At 41.6% G+C, this 22318-nt stretch overlaps 1 protein-coding gene and 1 pseudogene across 1 annotated transcript; both read left to right on the top strand.

Moving 5' to 3' along the window:
* Nucleotides 1–22318, top strand: part of LOC138770493 (vomeronasal type-2 receptor 26-like) — a 193824-nt pseudogene that overhangs the window by 155043 nt on the left and 16463 nt on the right.
* Nucleotides 4815–5735, top strand: LOC138771313 (olfactory receptor 11H6-like). Its single transcript, XM_069950936.1, has one exon. The coding sequence runs from the start codon at nucleotides 4815–4817 to the stop codon at nucleotides 5733–5735; it is 921 nt and encodes a 306-aa protein (XP_069807037.1).

The following is a 22318-nucleotide window of genomic DNA, read 5'->3' as shown; positions in this document are numbered from 1 at the left end:
GTGACAGGGTGTCAGGAACATCAGGGACTTTGACTGAAGGAGTTTGCCGCACATCAGCCAATGAAGTTGGGGGAGAGCTGATCTTACCGACATTACAAGAAGGAGAGAGCCGGGCAGCCCCAACTAACGATGATGTAGAGTCTTGTCCCTTAGAAGCCTTCATACGGGGTGCCGGCCGTTCGTCAGAATCCTCCGAGTCAGTCTCCCAAGAAAGAAAGCGGCGGGTGTACAGTGAGGGATTAGTACCGGAGTCCCGGAAGCCTGAAGAGACAGCTGGATCCACCGCTGATGGTGTGCGGGATGAGCAGATGCTTGCAGGAGACGAAGCAGAGTACTGGCTCCGTAGGCGACGCTGTGGAGAACAGCCGGCGCCATCTTGCTTCAGCGGGGCCTGACCTTGTTTCGGTCCACGCTGCTTGAAGGCTTGTCTCCTTTGCCTCTGCATGGTAGTACAAGATCCCCGAATAGTACTATAGGGTCCGGTGATGGAAGGAGGCACCGCTAGTAGAAAAATCCAGTCGGTAAAGCTGATAAAAGCTGTTATCGGGCAGGAGCTCAAGCAGGATGTGTCCTTCCCCGACGGCTGCAGGCCACGCCCCCCTAAAATTTACATTTAAGTTTGAAATATTTAGGCTATGTTCACTCAACGTTTTTTCATCTCCATTTAAAATGATGTCAGTCGTTTTGAATCTATAATACCAGACATTATTTGGCTGTCTGGCCTCCCCTTGCAAGGACTGGTGTTTTCACATTATTTTAGTTTGGAATTACTAAGTGTGGCTTAATTGAAAAGTCCATTGAATTTAATAGCAAAAAAGGAGAAAGAACACTGTCAAAAGTGGTCCTCTAAAATATTCTCTCTATACAGCTCTCTTTGTGGATAGCCATATCACTGCAAGTAAGGAATTAAAGGTGAACTCTGGATAACAAAAACTTGTTTTCTATTAAAAGTACATTAAAAGTTATATAGATGTGTCCATACAATGTATTACCGTATTTGTGCGGTTCTGCCACACTGGTAGATGATAGAAATCCAGGAAGTGAAAAAAATGGCCTCTGTGCCAATTCACATTGTCTCCTGCTCCTTCTGCTCTCCCACCTTAGGAGACAATTGTTCCATGCCTCTGTCTCACATTGTGTGTGTTTGCTGAGATCAGGCTGGTGATACAGACAGGGGGCAGGACGTGATCTCACAGGAGTCTTGGCTGGATCCCCCAATCCTGAGTGATTCACCATCTCTGACCGTCCAGAAGCAGCTGCTGCACAAATTTTACTGATTGTGATGGAGGGGGGAGGCTGTGATGATGAGATGAGGGAAAGCATTGCATTCTGGGAACTCATCAACCCCATCAACACCCCCCCATACACACACACAAACAAATGGATATTTGGTAGTTTCAAAACTGGGATCGACAGGTAAGTAATGAGTTATGCTTCTGCAAAAGTTTCATTTTTTTTAACCTCTATTTGGAGTTCCCCTTTAAAATACATTAAAAACTCAATAAGCATAATATAGTGTTCAATTTATTCTTAAATTTTAAAAATCATGATACTGCACATACACTGTAGTAAAGTAAAATGTTAAACAAACCTAAATACTTGTAATAGAACAAAACACACTAACTTTTTTTTTTAACCCCTTAAGGACCGGACTAATTTTCGTTTTTGCGTTTCCGTTTTTTCCTCCCTGTGTATATAAGGCCATAGCAGTTGCATTTTTACACCTATGGACCCACATGTGCCCTTATTTTTTGTGTTACTAATTTTACTTTGCAATGACAGGCTGAATTTTTGCATAAAATATGCTGCGAAACCTGAAAAAAAATTATATGTGCAGTGAAATTGAAAGAAGAAAATTCAATTCTTTTTCTTTGGAGGGGATTCGCTTTTACGCCGTGTGTCCTATGGAAAAACTGACATGTTATGCATGTTCCTCAAGTCGGCATGATTAAAATGATATGTAACATGTATAACTTATAATATTAATTGATTGCTCGTAAAAAAATAAAACCTTTTACAAAAAATAAACGTTCCTTAAAATCGCTCTATTCCCAGGCTTATAGTGCTTTTATCCTTTGGTCTATGGGGCTGTGTCAGGTGTCATTTTTTGCGCCGTGATCTTTACTTTTGATCGCCTTTTATTACAATTTTTTCCGGATTTGATGCGACCAGAAATGCGCAATTTTGCACTTTGGAATTTTTTTGCACTTACACCGTTTACCATGAGGGATAATGATTTAAATAAATTAATATTTCAGGTGATTACGCACCCAGTGATACCAAATAGTTTTTTTAATTTATTTATTTATTTATTTATTTATTTTATTTTTATTTATAAAATGGGAAAAGGGGGGTGATTTGGACTTTTATTAGGTGAGGGGATTTTTCATTAATAAAAATGCTTTATTCTTTTTTCACTCACAGTATTTAGAAGCCCCCTAGGGGACTTCTATATACACAGAACTGATCTCCCATTGAGATCAATGCTGTGTATATAACAGAGCACCGATCCATCAGATCGGTGCTCTATTATAATGGTCTGCTGCAGACCATCTGAATAGATTGCCGAGCCGGGATCAGCGTCATTCCGACGCTTAGCCCCGGACGGCTCATTAGAATGAATTTCCCCTCTGCAATCTCCCCTCCGGTGATCCCCCACTAGACACCAGGGACAAGGGCCACCACCACTATTCAAATGCAGCTGACAGCTTTGACTTTAACATCTTCCAAAATCAGAACCTCTCATTCCCACCTCCAAGACTTCTCTTGTGCTGCACCAGTTCTCTGGAAAGCCCTACCTAAAGACATCAGACTCATACCCAATATTCACAGTTTCAAGCGTGCCCTGAAGACTCATCTCTTCAGGCTTGCTTATAACTTTCCATAAACTTGTTCCCCCTTCTGTTGTTTCCCTCGCTCTATTTCTGACGGTTCCTGTACTTTTTATGTTTACTTGCAATCAGACATTGGCATTGTTTCTGGCTCATCCTGTATTTCTAACTATGTACAATGGCTGGACCATGGACAAATGAAGCACTTTTGCCTGGTGTCAACCCAAGTTATTAGTCTGTAAGCTCCAACGAGCAGGTCTCGTTTATACTTTGTATTTTTTATGTTATTTTTATTTATTCTAATTATTTAACTGTGTATTATGTACCTCTGTACTGTATGCATAGAAAAAGCGCTGCGGAATCTGTTGGCACTATATAAATAAATTTATTATTATTATTATTATTTGACAGCTGCATTTGAATAGTTAATTAGCCAGCTGCGGCGATCGGCCACGGCGGCTAATACCAGTGGCCCCTGGCAACAAATAGCAACCGGTGACCACGGGCTGCATAGAGGGCTCAAGCTGGGAGGCCTCTCTGATCCCCCTTAACGACCTCATGACGGGTATACCCGTCATGCCTCGTTAAGGGGTTAATGTCACTGCAGTTTTTTAGCCAAAGCCACATGCAGTTCTGACAGAAAGCAGAATAATAAATCCTTCCTTTATATTTCTCCTTCCTGCAGTGGCAGCTGAAACAATGCTTACTACTACTACTACTACTACTACTACTACTACTACTACTACTACTACTACGAGGGTAGAAGCAAGCCCATCCTTAGTTTTGTATGACCTGTGTGGTTGGAAAGGGCATTACATTCTTTAAAGCGAATGTACCATCAGGTACATTCGCTTTAAGTATTGTCTATGTATAGAACGGCGCCAGCACAGGGAAGCCAGTGCTGGGCACTGGGCATATCACAGACAAAAATGTAATTCACAGTGGATGATCAAAAAATAAATGAATACCCTCAGAAGTTATTGCACATTAGCCTTGCAGCATGTCCTTAGTATATTTGTTCACCTCACCACTCATCCGACGCACGTTTCATGTGTTGCTTGAGGTGGTGAGGTGGACAAATATACTCAAAATATATCCTTCAAACTTTAACATTTAGGCTATGTTCACACTGCGTATGATTCCAGCCGTAGTGTGAACCGTTAATATACGCACGTAGTTTTGAGGTTGATGCGTTCGCTTGAAAGTATGCGATATACGCCCGCACGATGCACACTACGTATGAGCTTACGGCCGGACCGTATACGGCGCCGTGAAAAATGAACAAGACCATTGTTTGAGGACGGAAATGTTGAAACTCACAGCCGTGGATTTCCATGCAGTCCCTTACGGAGTACTTATTTCAGCCAAATTGAACTTGATTTTTCTGTGAGTTTTATTGGGCTGGGCGAAGATTTCCAAGTAAATGACCCGCCTCAAATCGCTTCGAAACAAGCTAGGGAAGCATAACTCTACTACGGGTGTATGTTCGCGGTTCGTACGCATCCGGCCGCATGTCTATTTTTCCCACGCCCATAGTTTCAGCAGCACATGTACGGCGGCGTACGAAATGCAGCCGGAATCATACGCAGTGTGAACATAGCCTTAAAAGAAAGACTAAGAATTTATTCAATATTAAATTTTAAATATTATTTTGTTCCCCAAAAAAACGCCCTGATATTGTTTACATTGGAGACCAGGAATGAATGGCTGTTAGGAAACATCTTATTTATTTTACTTTAATTAACATTTCACATACTTCCACAACTGGGAGGAGCTTACTTGATGTACCTCTTGAAACCTGTATAAGGCAAGGAAATTTAAGTACAGAGATGCTAATCAGAACCTTATTGACATTGAGGTATTTCTCTGGTAAGATATATACTGGCTTAATTTAGCATTTACTATTGATTTATGCAAAATACAGTATATAATCTAGGAACAATACAGCAATTAAAACCTTAAAATATTTTCCAGGTATTAAAAATGGAGGAATTCAACCAAACATTAGTGAACGGATTCACATTATTGTCCTTCTCCAACCTCCAACAGTTTCAGATCTGGATGTTTTTCTTCATTTTGATGACCTATGTTCTATGTGTCGTGGGAAATTCTGCAATCATAGCTATCGTTCAGGTAGAAAAATCGCTTCAAACTCCAATGTACTTATATATTTCTACATTTGCAATCTTAGAGATCTTATTTGTGTCGTCCACCATTCCGAATCTCTTAGTTAATCTAGTATCATCAGCAAAGAGGATTTCTTTTATCGGCTGTTTTACCCAGTTATATGTTTTTAACTCTTTAGGGGTCACAGAGTGTTTTCTTCTTGCTCTAATGGTCTTTGATCGGCACTTGGCTATTAATAATCCTTTGCATTATCATACTATAATGAAGAATCAGTTTTGCATTAAGTTGGCTGTTCTGCCTTGGGCAGTAGGATTTCTCAATACCCTGGCACCAACTATCATCACTGCCCGCTTGCAATTCTGTGGTCCTTTTGTAATCAACCACTTCTTCTGCGATTTTGCTCCATTGCAGGGTATGGCATGCTCCATTCCTTTCTATATCATTGTCATAACCAGTTCCATTGCTTTTATTGATGTTGTAGTTCCATTCATCTTTATTTTAGGATTCTATATACATATTATTATAACAGTTTTGAAGATTCGAAGTGAAGATGGTAAAAGGAAAGCCTTCTCCACCTGCTCGTCTCATCTCATTGTGGCCGGTCTTTTCTATGGCACAGCCACCATTGTTTATGTAAAGCCTAAAGGTAGTCAATATGATAAATTCCTTGCTCTCATGTACACAGTCATCACTCCACTCATAAACCCATTCATTTATACTTTCCGTAACAGGGATGTAAAGAGAGTGTTTAGAAGATATACACAGCGATATCTGTAGTAAAAAAAAAAAAAAAAAAATTATTGACTTATTTATTTTTTTAAGAGTGTATTATAAAATAAAATGAGTGGAACGAGATCACGAGGAAAGGTTAACAAATGTAAATGCCCTAGTCCATGTGTGGTCTGCTTGCTATAACTAAAATGGATAAAAACAGATTTGTCATTTTTACTTCTGCTCTCTTGTTTAAAGTGTACCTGTCGTTATAAAAATTTTTTGACACATCATAGAGACATGTCAAAAATTTTGATCGGTCTGGGTGTTTTGACCTGTACCAATTGGGAGCTAGAGCAGGGAGAAGACCGCAGTTGCAGCGCGTCCTGTCCCTACTCTGACTTAAAAAAGAGCCAGACTCCATAGCAGCCCATTACAAGCCCAACTCTTTTTTGAAATTTAAAGCGCAGAGTGGACGCGCTGCAGCACGTCTTCTTCCCACACTATCTCTCGATCGGTACGGGTTTGAACACTCGGACCAATAAAAACTTTTGACATGTCTCTATGATATGTTAAACGTTTTTATAATGACAGGTACACTTTAACCCCTTCATGACACAGCCCAAAATCGCCAGTTTTTATTTTTGCATTTACGTTTTTTCCTCCGTGCCTTTTAAGAGCTATAGTGCTTCTATTTCTCCATCAGGGAAAGGTGTACTTTGTAATGGCACCTTTCGCTCTACCTTAATAATGTTTATTAGAGCCACAAATATATGTATAGGGTCCAATTAGAAAAAAAAAAAAAACCTTAACTTTCGGGGGGTTTCCGTGTCTTTATAATGCACTTTTTATAAAATATCTTTATTCTATATCATCGTATCGGTCCAAATACAACGATAGCATTTTTCCGTAGCTTTTCCAACATTTTTTTTTTCCACTGTAAGGCTATGTTCAAACAATGCACTTTTTATGAAAAGAACAGCCATTCTTTTCATAATGAAATTATCTGCATTGAAGTCAATGCAAACAACAGCCTGCATAGGATGTCCTTTTTTGTGCCATGACCTCTAGTTTTTATTAGTAACCAGATGTATATATAGATGTATATATATATATATATATATATATATATATATATATATATATATATATATATATACATGTGTATCCCCTTCCCCCCTCTCGTTTAAGTGTCCCTCAGGTCATTGAGGTTCTGGGATACAGAGTTATGAGCCTCTACATAGGGGCTCAGCAGATCCCCTAGGATTTCTATGGGATGTAGGTCTAAAGATAGTGCAGGCCTTTCCATTTGGGGTTCCCCAGTCTCTAGCAGCCATTCCCTAATGATTTGACCATGATGAGCTGGAGCATTGTCCTCCATGAAGATGAAATTATTCCCGTGTTGTTCATGCAGATTCACAATCACTGGATTAATGATGTTATTCTACTATGTTTCCCCGAAAATAAGACAGTACTTTATATTAGTTTTTGTTCCCAATGGGCATTATGTCTTCTTTTCGGGAATGTCTTATTTTGGTAGGCTAGTTGGGGTGTCTTATTTTCGGGGGATGTCTTATCATCAGGGAAACACGGTAGTATAGGCTTATCACTGTACCAATCACAAAGTGTAGGGCAGCTCTCTATTGACTAGACACACCTGCCCACAATGTATCACCACTGCCAAGCACCAATTAACAAGCTCCTTGTTAGAGAACAGCAAATCGAAAAAGAAAAATACTAAAAAATAGAAGGAGACAACTGCATGCCTCAATGTTTGTAATTAGAGATGAGCGAATCACTGATCTCAATGAAGTGAAATGCTTTGTTTGATTGGCGCTCCACTCATCAAGCCTGAAGCCTTTCAGTGATGCTCCGCTCCCTGCCACTCCTCTCAGGATGCTGAGAAAAGCTAGATCCAATCCTGGGAAATTTTACCAGGATTGGATCCATATTTACCTGGCACTCCCCGGGGTGGAGCATCAGGGAGCAGAGCAGCGCTGATAGGATTCAGGCTTGATGAGTGGAGTCTGATCAAATGAAGTGCTTAGCTTTTTTTTAGATCAGCTATTCGCTCATCTCTATGTGTAATTTATTACTCTCTCTATCAAAAACATATGCTTTGTATTAATTTAAGTAACTTAAAGATTTTTTTGTAATATTAGACAAATAAAGAAAAAAAAATCTTATGCTTTATTGCAGAATTTACTGATTGTTAATTGCAAAAGCTTTTTATTACGGGTTCTGATTGTGGTATACCGGATATGTCTTATAGTATTCTGTGATTCTTATTTAATAAAATAGTTGGCCTTTTTTTACTTAACCCCTTCAAGACGGCGTCCTTTGATGCACAAAAGTCCGGGTCAGATTAATGCAATGTTCCTCCCCGCCTTTTATTTTTCCACCTACAGGGCTGGTTGGGGTGTCATTTTTTGCGCCATGATCTCTAGTTTTTATTAATATCATATTGGTGTAACAGAAAAATTTTGATTGCTTTTTATTATTTTTTTTCTGATATATAATTTGTTCAAATCAGCAATCCTGGTGTTTAAAAAAAAAAAAAAAAAATCTGCACGCTACAATATGTAATATGTTTATTTATCTATTTTTTAATAATTTTATTTTTATAATGGGCAAGGGGGTATTTTAAACTTTTATTAGGAGGGGGTTTATAAAGGTTTTTTAATACTTTTAAAATCTTTTTTATTACACTTTTTTTTACTTTTTATCACTGTAAAACATGCAATCCATAGCCTAGAACAGTGTTATCGGCGATCTATGTATAGAGCTTGCCTGAGAGCAGACCATACATGGAACGCCGATCCGACAGGACAGAGGTAAGTGACTTACCCCCGCCTGTCGGCACAAGTGATCGGTCCCGGTGACAGATGCTTGTTCTGTTATTGAGTACCTTAAACGCCAAAATTACTATAGATCGCGGTGTTTAAGGGGTTAATGAGATGCAGCTGCGGGATCACAACTGACTCTCATTACCTCCGGCCCCGGACACACTGATGTGTGTGGGACAACTCTCACTGCAGCGGTCCCGCACACATCAGAAGCCCCATCAGTGCAGGAAGGTATATATACATTCCTACTGCACGGGGTATGTGCAGTAGGACCATATATATATATATATATATATATATATATATATATATATATACGCACACATGTTACTGACGGGAAGGAGTTAATTTGGGTATAGTAAATTATACATTTAGAATAGACATTGGGGAAGGCTAGCTCTGCATGCAGCAACACTACTGATATCTAACTGTGCCCTGACCAGGGATTAGTGTTGTCACGATACCAGAATTTTGAGTTCGATACCAATACCAACTTTTTTTTTTCAATGCTCGATACTAATTCGATACTTAATAAATTAAATAAAAATCAAACAAAACAAAACAAAAAAATAGAATATAAATGCAGTAGTCATGTAACACACCAGCTATCAGGGGGGATGATGGGGGCTGTAGTCATGTAACACACCAGCTATCAGGGGGGATGATGGGGGCTGTAGTCATGTAACACACACCAGCTATCAGGGGGGATGATGGGGGCTGTAGTCATGTAACACACACCAGCTATCAGGGGGGATGATGGGGGCTGTAGTCATGTAACACACACCAGCTATCAGGGGGGGTGATGGGGGCTGTAGTCATGTAACACACACCAGCTATCAGGGGGGATGATGGGGGCTGTAGTCATGTAACACACACCAGCTATCAGGGGGGATGATGGGGGCTGTAGTCATGTAACACATACCAGCTATCAGTGGGAATGATGGGGGCTGTAGTCATGTAACACACACCAGCTATCAGGGGGGATGATGGGGGCTGTAGTCATGTAACACACACCAGCTATCAGGGGGGATGATGGGGGCTGTAGTCATGTAACACACCAGCTATCAGGGGGGATGATGGGGGCTGTAGTCATGTAACACACCAGCTATCAGGGGGGATGATGGGGGCTGTAGTCATGTAACACACCAGCTATCAGGGGGGATGATGGGGGCTGTAGTCAAGTAACACACCAGCTATCAGGGGGGATGATGGGGGCTGTAGTCATGTAACACCCCAGCTATCAGGGGGGATGATGGGGGCTATTCCTGCTGTCAGGGAATGCAGACCGCTGACCCAGCAGGGTGACCTGGATCTGCTGGCTACAACCCCCCCCCTTCCCTGTCAGAATCAGGCCGACTGTTCACCCTCCTGCCCCCACCTCACAGTCCCGTCCAGATCTAGTGGCCGCATGTCCTCCTGCCTCCCCCACCTCCAGCCTTCTCCTCCGGTCTCCCCCACCTCCAGCCTTCTCCTCCGGTCTCCCCCACCTCCAGCCTTCTCCTCCGGTCTCCCCCACCTCCAGCCTTCTCCTCCGGTCTCCCCCTCCTCCAGCCTCGTTCTCCGATCTCATCTCCCGGACCGCAAGCTGCTCTCTTCCCTCTCTGCAGCCGCCGACCCTGCTCTGACCCCTGAGCTATGCAAGGCTATATATTATTGCTATAGCATTGCATAGCATCAGTAAAATCAGGGCTCTGCTAGTAGAATGTGGCTGAGCCAGACTCTATTAGCAGAGACACTGGGAGGGTGAGTGTGGACCTCAGGCTGTGAGGTGACCCATCAGCCCCCCGCACTCACATTGCGGGGGTGCCGATCGGACACTTCACAGCCACCTCAAGGGTTAAATGACTGCCGCCCGCAGTATCTCGGGCCGCAGTCATTAGCAGCCGGGGTCTGCTACACACAGTAGCCGACCCTGCTGCATATGGAGGGGGTTAGGAGAGGGTTAAATGCGGCTGTCAGTTGTGACAGCAGCATCTATACAGTTACATAGCCGGCACAAGCGATCGCTGTGTGCCGGCTATTTGAACTTGGCGCCGCTGAAGCGGAGAGAGGGAGGGCGGGCTGAGGAGAATAACAGTACAGGGGACACGCAGAAGACATGACTCCTGCTGTGTACTCTATGATAAGCCGTGCAGCAGTGTGCGGCTTATTATAAAGTATCGAATACCAGGAAATCCTGGTATCGAACCGAAAATATGCCCCTAAAATCGATAGTAGAATCGATTTTTCGGTGCATCGTGCATCCCTACCAGGGATTAAGCAGCTTTGCAGTTCCCAACACAGCCATTGGTGGCAGCAGAGGGGGTTTGCTGTTATCACTCAATATAAAAATGTAAAATAAATAAATACTTTAGATTTTCCTCAATATAGTTACATTTCAAAGTTTCAATAAAGATTTTTTTTAATTGCAGCGCTATGCTTCCTGCTGTCTTAATATCAAAAGTAGAAGTTACAAACTTTTCCTATCTTGACAGTTCTTTTCCTTGTAACCAAACCAATATGTATAATGAGCGACAGTAAGCAAATGTGTATCATCTGCAGATTTTGCAGAGGGATTTCATTGAAAGACCTGTAATTATATGAACAGGAACTGTAATTATATCATTATACCATACTGTAATTATAAAATGTGAATCTATGTGCCAGGAGAGTTTTTATTTCCATTTCCTGTATTCCAAATATTTTCTCGGTGGGTTAAAAATGGTTTTGTCCTAATTATATACAGTATTTATTTACAACTTAACTCCACGTAAGGCATAAATATATAGACATTACTACATTTAGTAGTCCTAGATGTTAAGATATGAGGCAATGTTTACCCAAGTAAGCACAATCCAAAATTGTAGATCGAATAGGGCTTCTGGGATAAAGAGTTTTTAGACCTCCCACGCAATGTGATGTTCTGCACTGCCATTGTTCTGATGGAAACAATCAACCTATTAAACCCCTTAAGAATCGAGGGTGTTAATGTACCCCCCCCCCCGCAACCCGTGCCTTAATGCAAATGGGCGTACATTTACACCCGCAGTTTCCCCAATCACAGCGATCGGGGAAGATGCCTTGCTGTAATGTATATCAGGCCATCTCTGCTCAACTGCACAGGGGGTGGTCAACCCCCCAGCGCCGATGATCGCTGCTATTGGCTGATCAATGCAGGTCAGCCGATAGCAGCTAAAAAAAACTGCTTTCTGGAAAGCAATGGCAATTGGTGCTGTCCAATCGCCATAAGTATCTGGGGAAAAGATGGACCCACCCCCACGATGGCTGTAATGGGCCGGCCGGCCGACACGGCGATCAAAGTGTTAAAAAAGTGTACCCTGGTTCTGCACCCCTTAGCTATGTAGCTGAGGGGTGCAGAACAGGTGTGTATAGTGTAGGAGCACTATAATTACCTGATCCTGGTGTCCGGAGCGAAGATCGGCGGTCCCAGGGAGTCCTCTTCTTCCCGTCGTCTAACTTCGGCTCTTTGGGCTCCCCTGTCGTCTATCTTTGGCAATCTTCGCAGGCTTCGCTCTACATAATTATATTATACACTGATCAGTTGCTTTGGGGTAAAAAGAGTGTTTTTTTTTTTCTTTTTTGAATTTTTTTTCTTTTTATGCGCCCTAACGCCACACGTAAGAGCTGATCAGCAACTCCTTTTTGGTGTATGGGTTTTTTTCCCTCTTTTTTTTTTCTTTATCCTACCACCACTGTCTGCTGACATTTATCAGCAACTCCTTTCTTGGGGTGTTTTTTTTTTTTTTCCTTAGTGTAAAGAAAATGTAAAAACAATAAATGACACTACACTACATGAAATAAAGTTTTACACTACACCACTTCACATTTACATACCCCATATACTAGTCCCCATATAAAAATGGCCCCCAGGGTGTTTTCGGTGGAGGAGGCATACGTTATTATTGCCTCCGACACAGAAACAACCAGTGAGTATGAATGGGGGGATCCGTTTTTCCTCTATTCATCCTCATCATCATCCAGTGATGGGTCTAGGGGTAGCGTAGCATATGCTGCCCCCAGACACATCTTTTCCACCAGTACCTTCTCAATAAGAGATCACGGTATGGCGTGGAACTCTACAAACTCTGTGAGAGTACCTTAGGGTACACTTACAGATTTAGGCTATGTTCACACTGCGTATGATTCCGGCCACATTTCGTACGCCGCCGTACATGTGCGGCTGAAACTACGGGCGTGGGACAAATAGACATGTGGCCGGATGCGTACGAACCGCGAACATACGCCCGTAGTACAGTTATGCTTCCCTAGCTTGTTTCATAGCGATCTGAGGCAGGTCATTTACTTGGAAATCTCCGCCCAGCCCCTTAAACAACACAGAACCTTTTGGATCGAAAAATCAAGTTCAATTTGGCTGAAATAAGTACTCCGTACGGGACCACATGGAAATCCACGGCCGTGAGTTTCAACATTTCCGTCCTCAAACAATGGTCTTGTACATTTTTCACGGTGCCGTATACGATCCGGCCGTAAGCTCATACGTAGTATGCATTGTGCGGGCGTATATCATATACTTTCAAGCGAACGCATCAACCTTAAAACTATGTGCGTATATTTGCGGTTCGCACTACAGCCGGAATCATACGCAGTGTGAACATAGCCTTAGGTTACGTGCACACTGTGGAATGGTGAAGGATAACCCTTTGTGCATTCCGCAGCTGGCACCCGCCGGCGGACTGATGTAGGCGCGCGTGTCTTCGCCCATGTCATAGACTCATTCATTCATTGGACAGAGGGCGGAATCCGCCCGTGCATAGAATGAAGACTAGCTGCGGAATGCGCAACGGGTTATCCGTCGCCATTTCATAGTGTGCACATACCCTTAGAGTGTATGAAGGAAGGGACATCCAAATCCAGCCCCCAGAATGCCCCCCATCACCATCCTCGGAGTAAGTGGGAAGATCGTTTGGGAACTGATCTTCCCACTACTGGATAAAGGTTACCTCCTGTACGGGGATAACTTTTATACCAGCATCCCCCTCTTCCGGTCCCTCGCTGCCCGAGCTACTGTAGCTTGCTGCATGATCCAAAAATATCAGAAGCAGTAATAAAGCCCTAATATTTAGCAGCCATGGAGAGAACCCCAGCGCTTCTGGATATGAAGGACCCTGTATCATACCAGGGCAACATTTTCCAGGTGACGTCCCGCACACTAGAAAATGGGAGATCCCAAAAGAAGCGCAGAGTGTGGCGTAACAGGGGGATCAGGAAGGACACCATTTTCCAGTGTGACACCTGTCCTTATCACCCCGGCCCTTTGCATACAGGATCGCTTTAAGGCGTAACATACGTCATTGGAGTTCTAGATTTTCTAGATTCTTCCCCTTCTTCCTATTTCAGGGGTCACGTTGATCCAGGGATTATTCTGATTGCCATTTTGTAATCGTGAAGGAATTTTTTCCCTGTGATGAGGCTACTGTCGTCTGCCTCACAAGGGTTTTTTGCCTTCCTCTGGATCAACACAGGTTAAATTTGGTGGACTCCTGTCATTTTCATCCTTATAAACTAATAATTGGCCTAATACCCCCAAATAAATTAAAAATTGTCCCTTTTTCCCAGCTACTATAAATAGGTATGGCCTCCATTCCTTTTAGAGGCTTGCCATGATGCAATTACAAAGCCTCTGTGCTGCCAGGACAGTAGAAACCCCCCACAAGTGACCCCATTCTGGAAACAACACCCCATAAGAAATCTTACAAGGGGTGCAGCAGGGATAAGACCCCCTGGTGACGGGCACATTTGTGCCGTGAAAATGAAAAAAAAAAAATAATAATTTTACTTTGACACCACATGTTCTACATTTATGCCCTTCACCAGTGGGTTCCATATGCTAACTGCACCCCTCCTTAGATTCCTTGAGGGTGTAGTTTCCAGAATGGGGTAACTTGTGGGGGGTTTTCTGCTACCCTGGCAGCACAGAAGCTTTGTAATTGCAAAATGGCCTCCATCCTCCATTCCAGCCTCTAAATAGCGCTCGGTCCCTTTGGTGGCTTGCCCTGTGCCCATATGGCAAATTATGTCCACATATGGGGTATTTTCGTACTCAGGGGAAATTACCCTACACGATTTGCATTCATTTACTTTTTTAACCCCTTGTGGAAATCAAGGCTAGACCAACATTTACTGTAAAAAAAAAAATAATTTTTATACTAAGTCATTGATCTTGTCTTGATTTTTTTCATTTTCACAAGGGGTTAAAAGATAAAAAAAAAAAAAAAAACACAAAATGTGTATAGCAATTTCCCCTGAGTACGAAAATACTCCATATGTGGACATAAAGCGCCATGCGGATGCAGGGTAAGCCTCCAAAGGGAAAGAGCGCCATTTGGCTTTTGGAGGCTGGATTTGTCTAGAATGGATTTCGAGGGCTGTTTTGCATTTAAAGGCACCCTGTGTTGGCAAGACAGTTGAAACCCCCGAGAAAAGACACCATTATGGAAACGACACCCCTCAGGGAATCTAACAAGGGGTGTAGTGAGCATATAGACCCCACTGGTGACGGCTACAAATGTGGAACAATGCGGCGTGAAAATGAAATATTACATTTTTTTACACTATAGTGTTGGTCTAGCCTTGAATTTTTTATTTACACAAGGGCTTAAAAGAGAAAAAAACACACAAAATGTGTAGCGCATTTTCCCTTGAATCTGGAAATACCCCACACGTGGACATAAAGTGCCATGTGGGTGCAGGGAAAGCCTCTGAAGGGAATGAGCTCCATTTGGATTTTGGATTTGGCCAGAATGGATGATGAACGCCATGTCGCATTTACAGAGCGCTCGTGTTGTCAAGACAGTGAAACCCCCCACAAGTGACCCAATTCTGGAAACTACACCCCTCAAGGAATCTAAAAAGGGGTGCAGTGAGGATATGGACCCCTTGATGACATTCACATTTGTGCCGTGAAAGTGAAAAAATGAAAATTTTCCCTTTCACGTCACATTGTTCAACATTTTTGCCCATCACCAGTGGGGTCCATTTGCTCACTGCACCCCTCGTTAGATTCCTTGAGGGGTATTGTTTCCACAATGGGGCCCCTTGTGGGAGGTTTCTACTGTTTTGGCAACACAAGGGCTTTGTAAATGCGTTGTAAATCCATTCCAGTGAAATTCAGCTTCCAAAAGCCAATTGGTGCTCCTTCCCTTTGGAGGCTCGTCCTGCGCTCACTTGGCACTTTATGTCCACATGTGGGGTATTTCCGTACTCGGGAGAAACTGTGCTACACTAGAGATAAGCGAATAGTGAAATATTCGATTTGATTGGATTTGATTCGAATAGCTCCCGATATTTGACTATTCAATTGAATATCGAATCCCATTATAGTCTATGGGAGAAAAATCTTCGGGACTTGAAAATCAAGATTCGATCACTAGGAGGTCACCAAGTGCCCAATGAAACCTCAGGAAATTATGCCAACACCTCTGGAATGTATGTGGGGCAGCAGGGGAAGCATGCCTGGGTAGCTGAACGTAAAGTTCAAGTGTACCTTTTGGTCTAGCGATACTTGCCTATGTATTAAGTGGTGCGTAATATTAGTGTATATTTGTTTCTTGTTCATTTAGTACATTTGTGAAATACAATGCAAATATTTGCAGAGTTATATATTGCCCAGCCAGTGATGTGAATTGCACACATGTATATATTGCACATATATATCCACTTTCAGTATTACGCCACTATCACAGACTATCAACTATAAACTCCAAACACAACATAACCGCTTTGTATAATGGAAAAAATACTCGGACAACTTATTTCCACTACATTAGCGTGGACAGAAACCCAAATATTGAGTAAAAGAAAATTTATCATGCAGCCATTTAAATCACAAAAAGCAAAGTTGCTGTGGGGATTACTTTAAACAACAATAGAGTCTCTCTCCCCATGCTGTATAGCCAAACAGCAGTCCTTTTATTTTTTGAGGCAATGGAAAAGCCTGGAATACGTTGGAGCAGTTGTCCCACCCGTCACTTTGACTGCTCGAGTAAAGCCGGACCCGGATCAGCTGTGGAAACAGCTGATGCATTTAATAAATGTGACAATAACCTACAGTTACTTTCTAAAGCTACCGGTTCACTTCACCAAGGCCAGTGACAAAGCGAAGAGGAAAGGGACGTGGAAATGCTGCTGGGGTTTCATTGTATTTCGCAAGTGTACTGAATAGACAAAAAACAAACATATGTGCAATATATATAAAATAACTTAAGTGCTATATATGAAAGTGGGACTTGTGAGTAGAGTTCGAAGTGGTGAAAAAACACACTGTGCGTGTGAATGAGTTCTAAACATGGGACATTGTTAACACACACAAATGCATAAGTAAAAAAAAACAAAAAAAAACAGCTGAGTGTGAACTGTGCATTATACTTTATACTAACAGTATACAGCCGTATACCGGATATAGAATTGTTTTTACAACACAAGAAATAAAGGGCTGGTCAACGCCTTCCCTGGACGCACACTGCACAAATCAGTAGAAGTGAGATAACAGCTATATTATCCCACACACTGTATACAGCCGTATACCAGAGATAGAATTGTTTTTATAATAGAAATAAATGCCTGTTCAACGCCTTCCCTGGACGCAGACTGCGCAAATCAGTAGAAGCAAGATAACAGCTATATTATCCCATAGACTTTATACAGACGTATACCGGATATAGAATTGTTTTTACAACAATAGAAATAAAGGGCTGGTCAGCGCCTTCCCTGGACGCACACTGTGCAAATCTGTAGAAGCGAGATAACAGCTATATTATCCCACACACTGTATACAGCCGTATACCGGATATAGAATTGTTTTTATGATAGAAATAAAGGCCTGTTCAACGCCTTCCCTGGACGCAGAATACGCAAATTAGTAGAAGCGAGATAACAGCTATATTATCCCACAAACTGTATACAGCCGTATACTGGACATAGAATTGTTTTTACAACAATAGAAATAAAGGGCTGGTAAGCGCCTTCACTGGGCGCAGACTGCGCAAATTTGTGGTAGCAAGATAAAAGGTATTATCCCACAATTACAGTATACAGCTGTATACACTATCAGTAGATATACACAATGGGGGAGATTTATCAAAGGGTGTAAAATTTAGACTGGTGCAAACTGCCCACAGCAACCAATCACAGTTCCTCTTTCCTTTCAGCACTGCCTAAAGCTGAGCTGTGATTGGTTGCTGTGGGTAGTTTGCACCAGTCTAAATTTTACACCCTTTGATAAATCTCCCCCATTGTGTATACACACTGCCTATCTCACAACTGCTTATACAGTGTGTGTTTACACTGCCTGTCTCACAACTGCCTGTACAGTGTGTGTATACACTACCTGTCTCACAACAGCTTATACAGTGTGTGTATACACTGCCTGTCTCACAACAGGTTATACAGTGTAGACACACTGCCTGTCTCACAACTGCCTATACAGTGTAGACACACTGCCTGTCTCTCAACTTCTTATACAGTGTAGACACACTGCCTGTCTCACAACAGCTTTTACAGTGTGTGTATACACTGCCTGTCTTACAACAGCTTATACAGTGTAGACACACTGCCTGTCTCACAACAGCTTGTAAATGTCTGTTGTTATATAGTTTCAGCCCTAACAAGGGCTTTTGGGGGTCCCTTCCTACCTAACTTCACCTAAAACCTTCCTCTCCCTGCTTTACAGACTGTCCCTTTCTAGTTCCAACCAGCAAGTGACACGAATCTCAAATCACTATTCTTTAATTCAGGAGGTCACATGGTTTAGCCAGCCAATCACAGTTAGAGGTTTTTTTTAAAGTCCTGCCTACTCCTAGTGCCTGTCCCTACCCCCTGCATGTTTATTGGCTGAAAAAAAGCGCCAGGGTATGTGGGAGGGCGACTCAAATTTTTATTGCGTTTTAGCACGAATATTCCACCTCGGTCAAATACCTCGAATAGCATACTATTCGATCCAATAGCTGTTCGATCAAATAGTATTTGCTCATCTCTACCCTACACGTTTGGTGTTTTTTTTCTTTTATCCACTTGTAAAAATGAAAAGTTGAAGGCTAGAACAACTCTTTAGTGTAAAAAATGTATTTTTTGCTTTTTCACGCCACATTGTTCTGAAAATCTGTAAAGCACCTGTGGGGTCCAAATGCTCACCAAACCCCTTGTTACATTCTTTGAGGGGTGTAGTTTTCTAAATGGTGTCCCTTTAGGGGTGTTTTTTTATGTTTTGGCACCCCAGAGCCTCTGCCAACCTGAAGTGGTACAGTCAGAAATGACCAAATATAACGGAGCCATCGAAATTCACTAGGCGCTCCTTTATATCTGAGGCTTGTGGTTGCGTCAAATAGCGCAATAGGGCCACATATGGGGTATTTCTATAAACTGCAGAAACGGGGCAATAAATATTGGGGTGCATTTCTCTGGTAATAGATTTATAATTATGAAAGATATTGGATTACAATAAAATCTTTGCACAGAAAATTTAAATTTTCTAATTTCTCACACACTTAACTTTCTGGGTGTGCTTTTGCAGAGTTTGGGTGTGCAGTTTCTGACACAGGGTGCTTTTTGGGGCTTTCTAACATATAGTTCCCTCAAATACAAAAAAAAATAAATCTGATTTTGAATTTTTACAGAAAATTTGGAAAATTGCTGCTAATGTTTTAAGCTTTCTATTGTCTAAAAAAAAATAAAAAATGAAAGATAGTTTAATAAATGCCGCCAACATAAATTAGACATATTGTTAATGCTATTTAATATATAATTTATGTGGCATAACCATTTTCTGTATAAGCAGAAAAGTTTCAAAGTTGGAAAAATGCAATTGACCAGAAATGTAAAGTACCATATGTCATGAGAAAACAATCTCAGAATCAGCCGGATAGGTAAAAGCACTCCCAAGTTAATGAATAAAGGGTTACAGGTCATATTCATAAAATTTCCTTAAGCCCATTTCAGGCCCGGCCATTAAGGGGTTAAGACATTTTGCCAATGCTATGTTTCAGATGTAATAAGTTCTTTATTTCTATCATCAATTGTTAGCTGTAATTTTAGTCTAATTTCAAGGTCCTTCCTTTTGTTTAAAGCTGTCTAAAGGCTTTCTGTCTTTTCGTGACTAGCCAGATTTATAAACAGATTTCTCCAGTCACTTGTCCCAGTTGTACAAAGCACTGATACCAGCAATTCTGACTAAAGATGATTGAATTTACAGTACAAACAAATCAAATTGCTTTGTTAGCTTGACAATCGGCTTATTAGTCAGCTGGCTGCCTTTGAAGTCCATGCCACTCCATGCTGCTCCACCCTGGTTGCCTGGAAAAGCCCGATAAGGTCCAGGGAAACTTCTCCCAGGGCTGGATCCAGCTTTACCAGGTGCCTTAAGGGCAGCTGACTGATAAGCATATTGCAGAGCTAATGAAGCGACTTGCTTTGTTTGTACTCTAAATTCTGCCCCACATTGGATGTCAGCTGTTTTGGATTACACTGTCTGCACCACATTACAATCTAAAAGTATTTATTGTGCATAGAAGAATCACAAATTAACACCTTGAAGGGTCAAAGTTGGTCTTGTTCATTCAAAGATGGCAAGCAACATATATATCCTAGGGGTGGCCTTCCACAAAGACTTGTGACATTATTTCATTGGTTGATGTACAAAAAGAGTTACTTGCATAGCACTAGTTCTAACTTACTTAAGCTTTAAGGAATGTAAACTATTCTACAGGCAATATAAACAGGGATAGGATACCCACTTCCTAACTACCTGCCTAGCTAAATCGGGGGAGGGGCTACCTATCTGTCTTATTAATATTTAAGAACGACCTTTTACCTACCTGCATATGAAGGGCTACCTAATATATATATATATATATATATATATATATATATATATATATATATATATATATATACCAACAAAACACAACAATCACTGAACTCAGGGAGAACAGTGAAAAATTCCAATGGAGTACTCATTTACGAGTCTCCATTGATTGTCCCATACAAAATTTAAATATGCAAAAAAGGGGTCCGTGGAGCCTCAGTTACGAGTCTCAAAACACGGGAATAGCAAGATATCCCTCTCTCCAGAGAAGGAAGCCCATTGCCAAGGGGTGCCTCCTAGTGGGGAGAGCACCAAACCACCCTGATACGTAGTCCCTCAGGTCCTACCTCTGTTGCGAGCTTTAGGACCTAAATAGGGAAACACCAGGGTGGCCCCTGTGAGTCAAAGTCTAACTCTGTGGCGAGTATAACGACATAAGACAAGGGTTACCAAGGCTAGGCATCCATCCACAGACTGCAGTTTCGGGGTATTTGCCCCTCGTCAAATATATATATATATATATATATATATATATATATATATATATCCAGTTGTAGCCAGGGCTAATTTGATCCCTGATGCAACAATTGTGTCAGGGAAGTATGTTAAGTCAGTTAGAAAGTAAAGTTAAAGACGTCATTGTGATCAAGTTAACCCTGGCTAGAACTCATGTTAAGCCTGTGTGTATATATATATATATATATATATATATATATATATATATATATATATATATAATTAACTTTAACTACCTATCAAATTTGGGGGGCTTCCTTCTACAGTACCTACCTTGCTATTAAAGGGATTATTTGCCTAGATAATATAAATGCTACATACCTGGACGGTATACTTGCTTTCATGCCTACTCAATAGAAGCCTTCCAAACTATTTAACTAGTGGTATTGGTGGGGTCTATACACCTATTTTTTGGTGGGTACACAAAAGAAAACTTCAACTATTTGGAATACAAAAGGGAGCACTCCATTGTGTGCACTGACAGGGTTTTCTGCGGCCGCTATTCATTGAATGACATGTCAGTTTCTTGCTGCGCCGCTAAGGATCTCTGCCAGAGTGTACACTATGGGGGAGATTTATCAAAGGGTGTAAAATTTACACTGGTGCAAACTGGCCCCAGCAACCAATCACAGCTCCTCTTTTCTTTTACCAGAGCTTGAAGCTGAGCTGTGATTGGTTGTTGTGGCCAGTTTGCACCAGTCTAAATTTTACACCCTTTGATAAATCTCCCCCTATGTGTATACACTCCGCCTGGGATTTCCTCAGGTTCAGCACTAGGTAAGCACCGTAGTAATCATGGCCGTGATCAACAACGGCCGTGATCACTACAGTACTTATTTAGTGTGAGCATAGCCAATTACTGTAAGTGTAAGTAGTTTTTTTTTTAATTCACCCCCTCCCATTAATTTTTGCAATGAGAAGACCCCCCTCTTAACAAGAAAAGTAGCAAATGGCCTGAGACACCTTCTCAATGATGTCATTGTCCTGGGACAAGAACTCTTCCCTTAAGCGGAAGAATATTCTATTACAGTCACCGTGCTGGGACAGGAATATAGCTAACTAATCATAATAATAGTCAATATAATAATAATGATTGGTGTCATAGCTATCATTATCTCCAGAAGCTATGCTGTCCTTCAGGGATATAGTATGTCATCCATAGCATCATCTTGTATGTTTCAACAACATGGGGTTATTTGTTAGTCATGGAGAGATATGCTCAGTCAGCACAGTCACAATTGCCAGTGTTAACCCTATCATTATCAGTGCATCCCCTTCAGAGTTGTCTCACCTGAGGAAGTGCTGATAGAGTTAATTATAATGATTGTACTGAATGTAATGACAGTGTGCAGTCTGTCATTTTCCCAGGGTGTAATCATGTCTCCAGATATAACAGGTGGGCTTATTATATGAGTACTGGGGGCACCTTTTTTCTCACAGATTTATAAAAGTCATGTACCTGACTCCAT

Source organism: Dendropsophus ebraccatus, chromosome 13 (assembly GCF_027789765.1).
Source record: "Dendropsophus ebraccatus isolate aDenEbr1 chromosome 13, aDenEbr1.pat, whole genome shotgun sequence".
Lineage (NCBI taxonomy): Eukaryota > Metazoa > Chordata > Amphibia > Anura > Hylidae > Dendropsophus > Dendropsophus ebraccatus.
The sequence above is the reverse complement of the archived record's forward strand: the minus strand, read 5'-3'. Positions and strand labels throughout refer to the sequence as shown.

What these genes read in the sequence shown, in the direction of transcription:
- LOC138771313 (XM_069950936.1), top strand. Translation starts at nt 4,815, where the DNA reads ATGGAGGAATTCAACCAAACATTAGTGAACGGATTCACATTATTGTCC.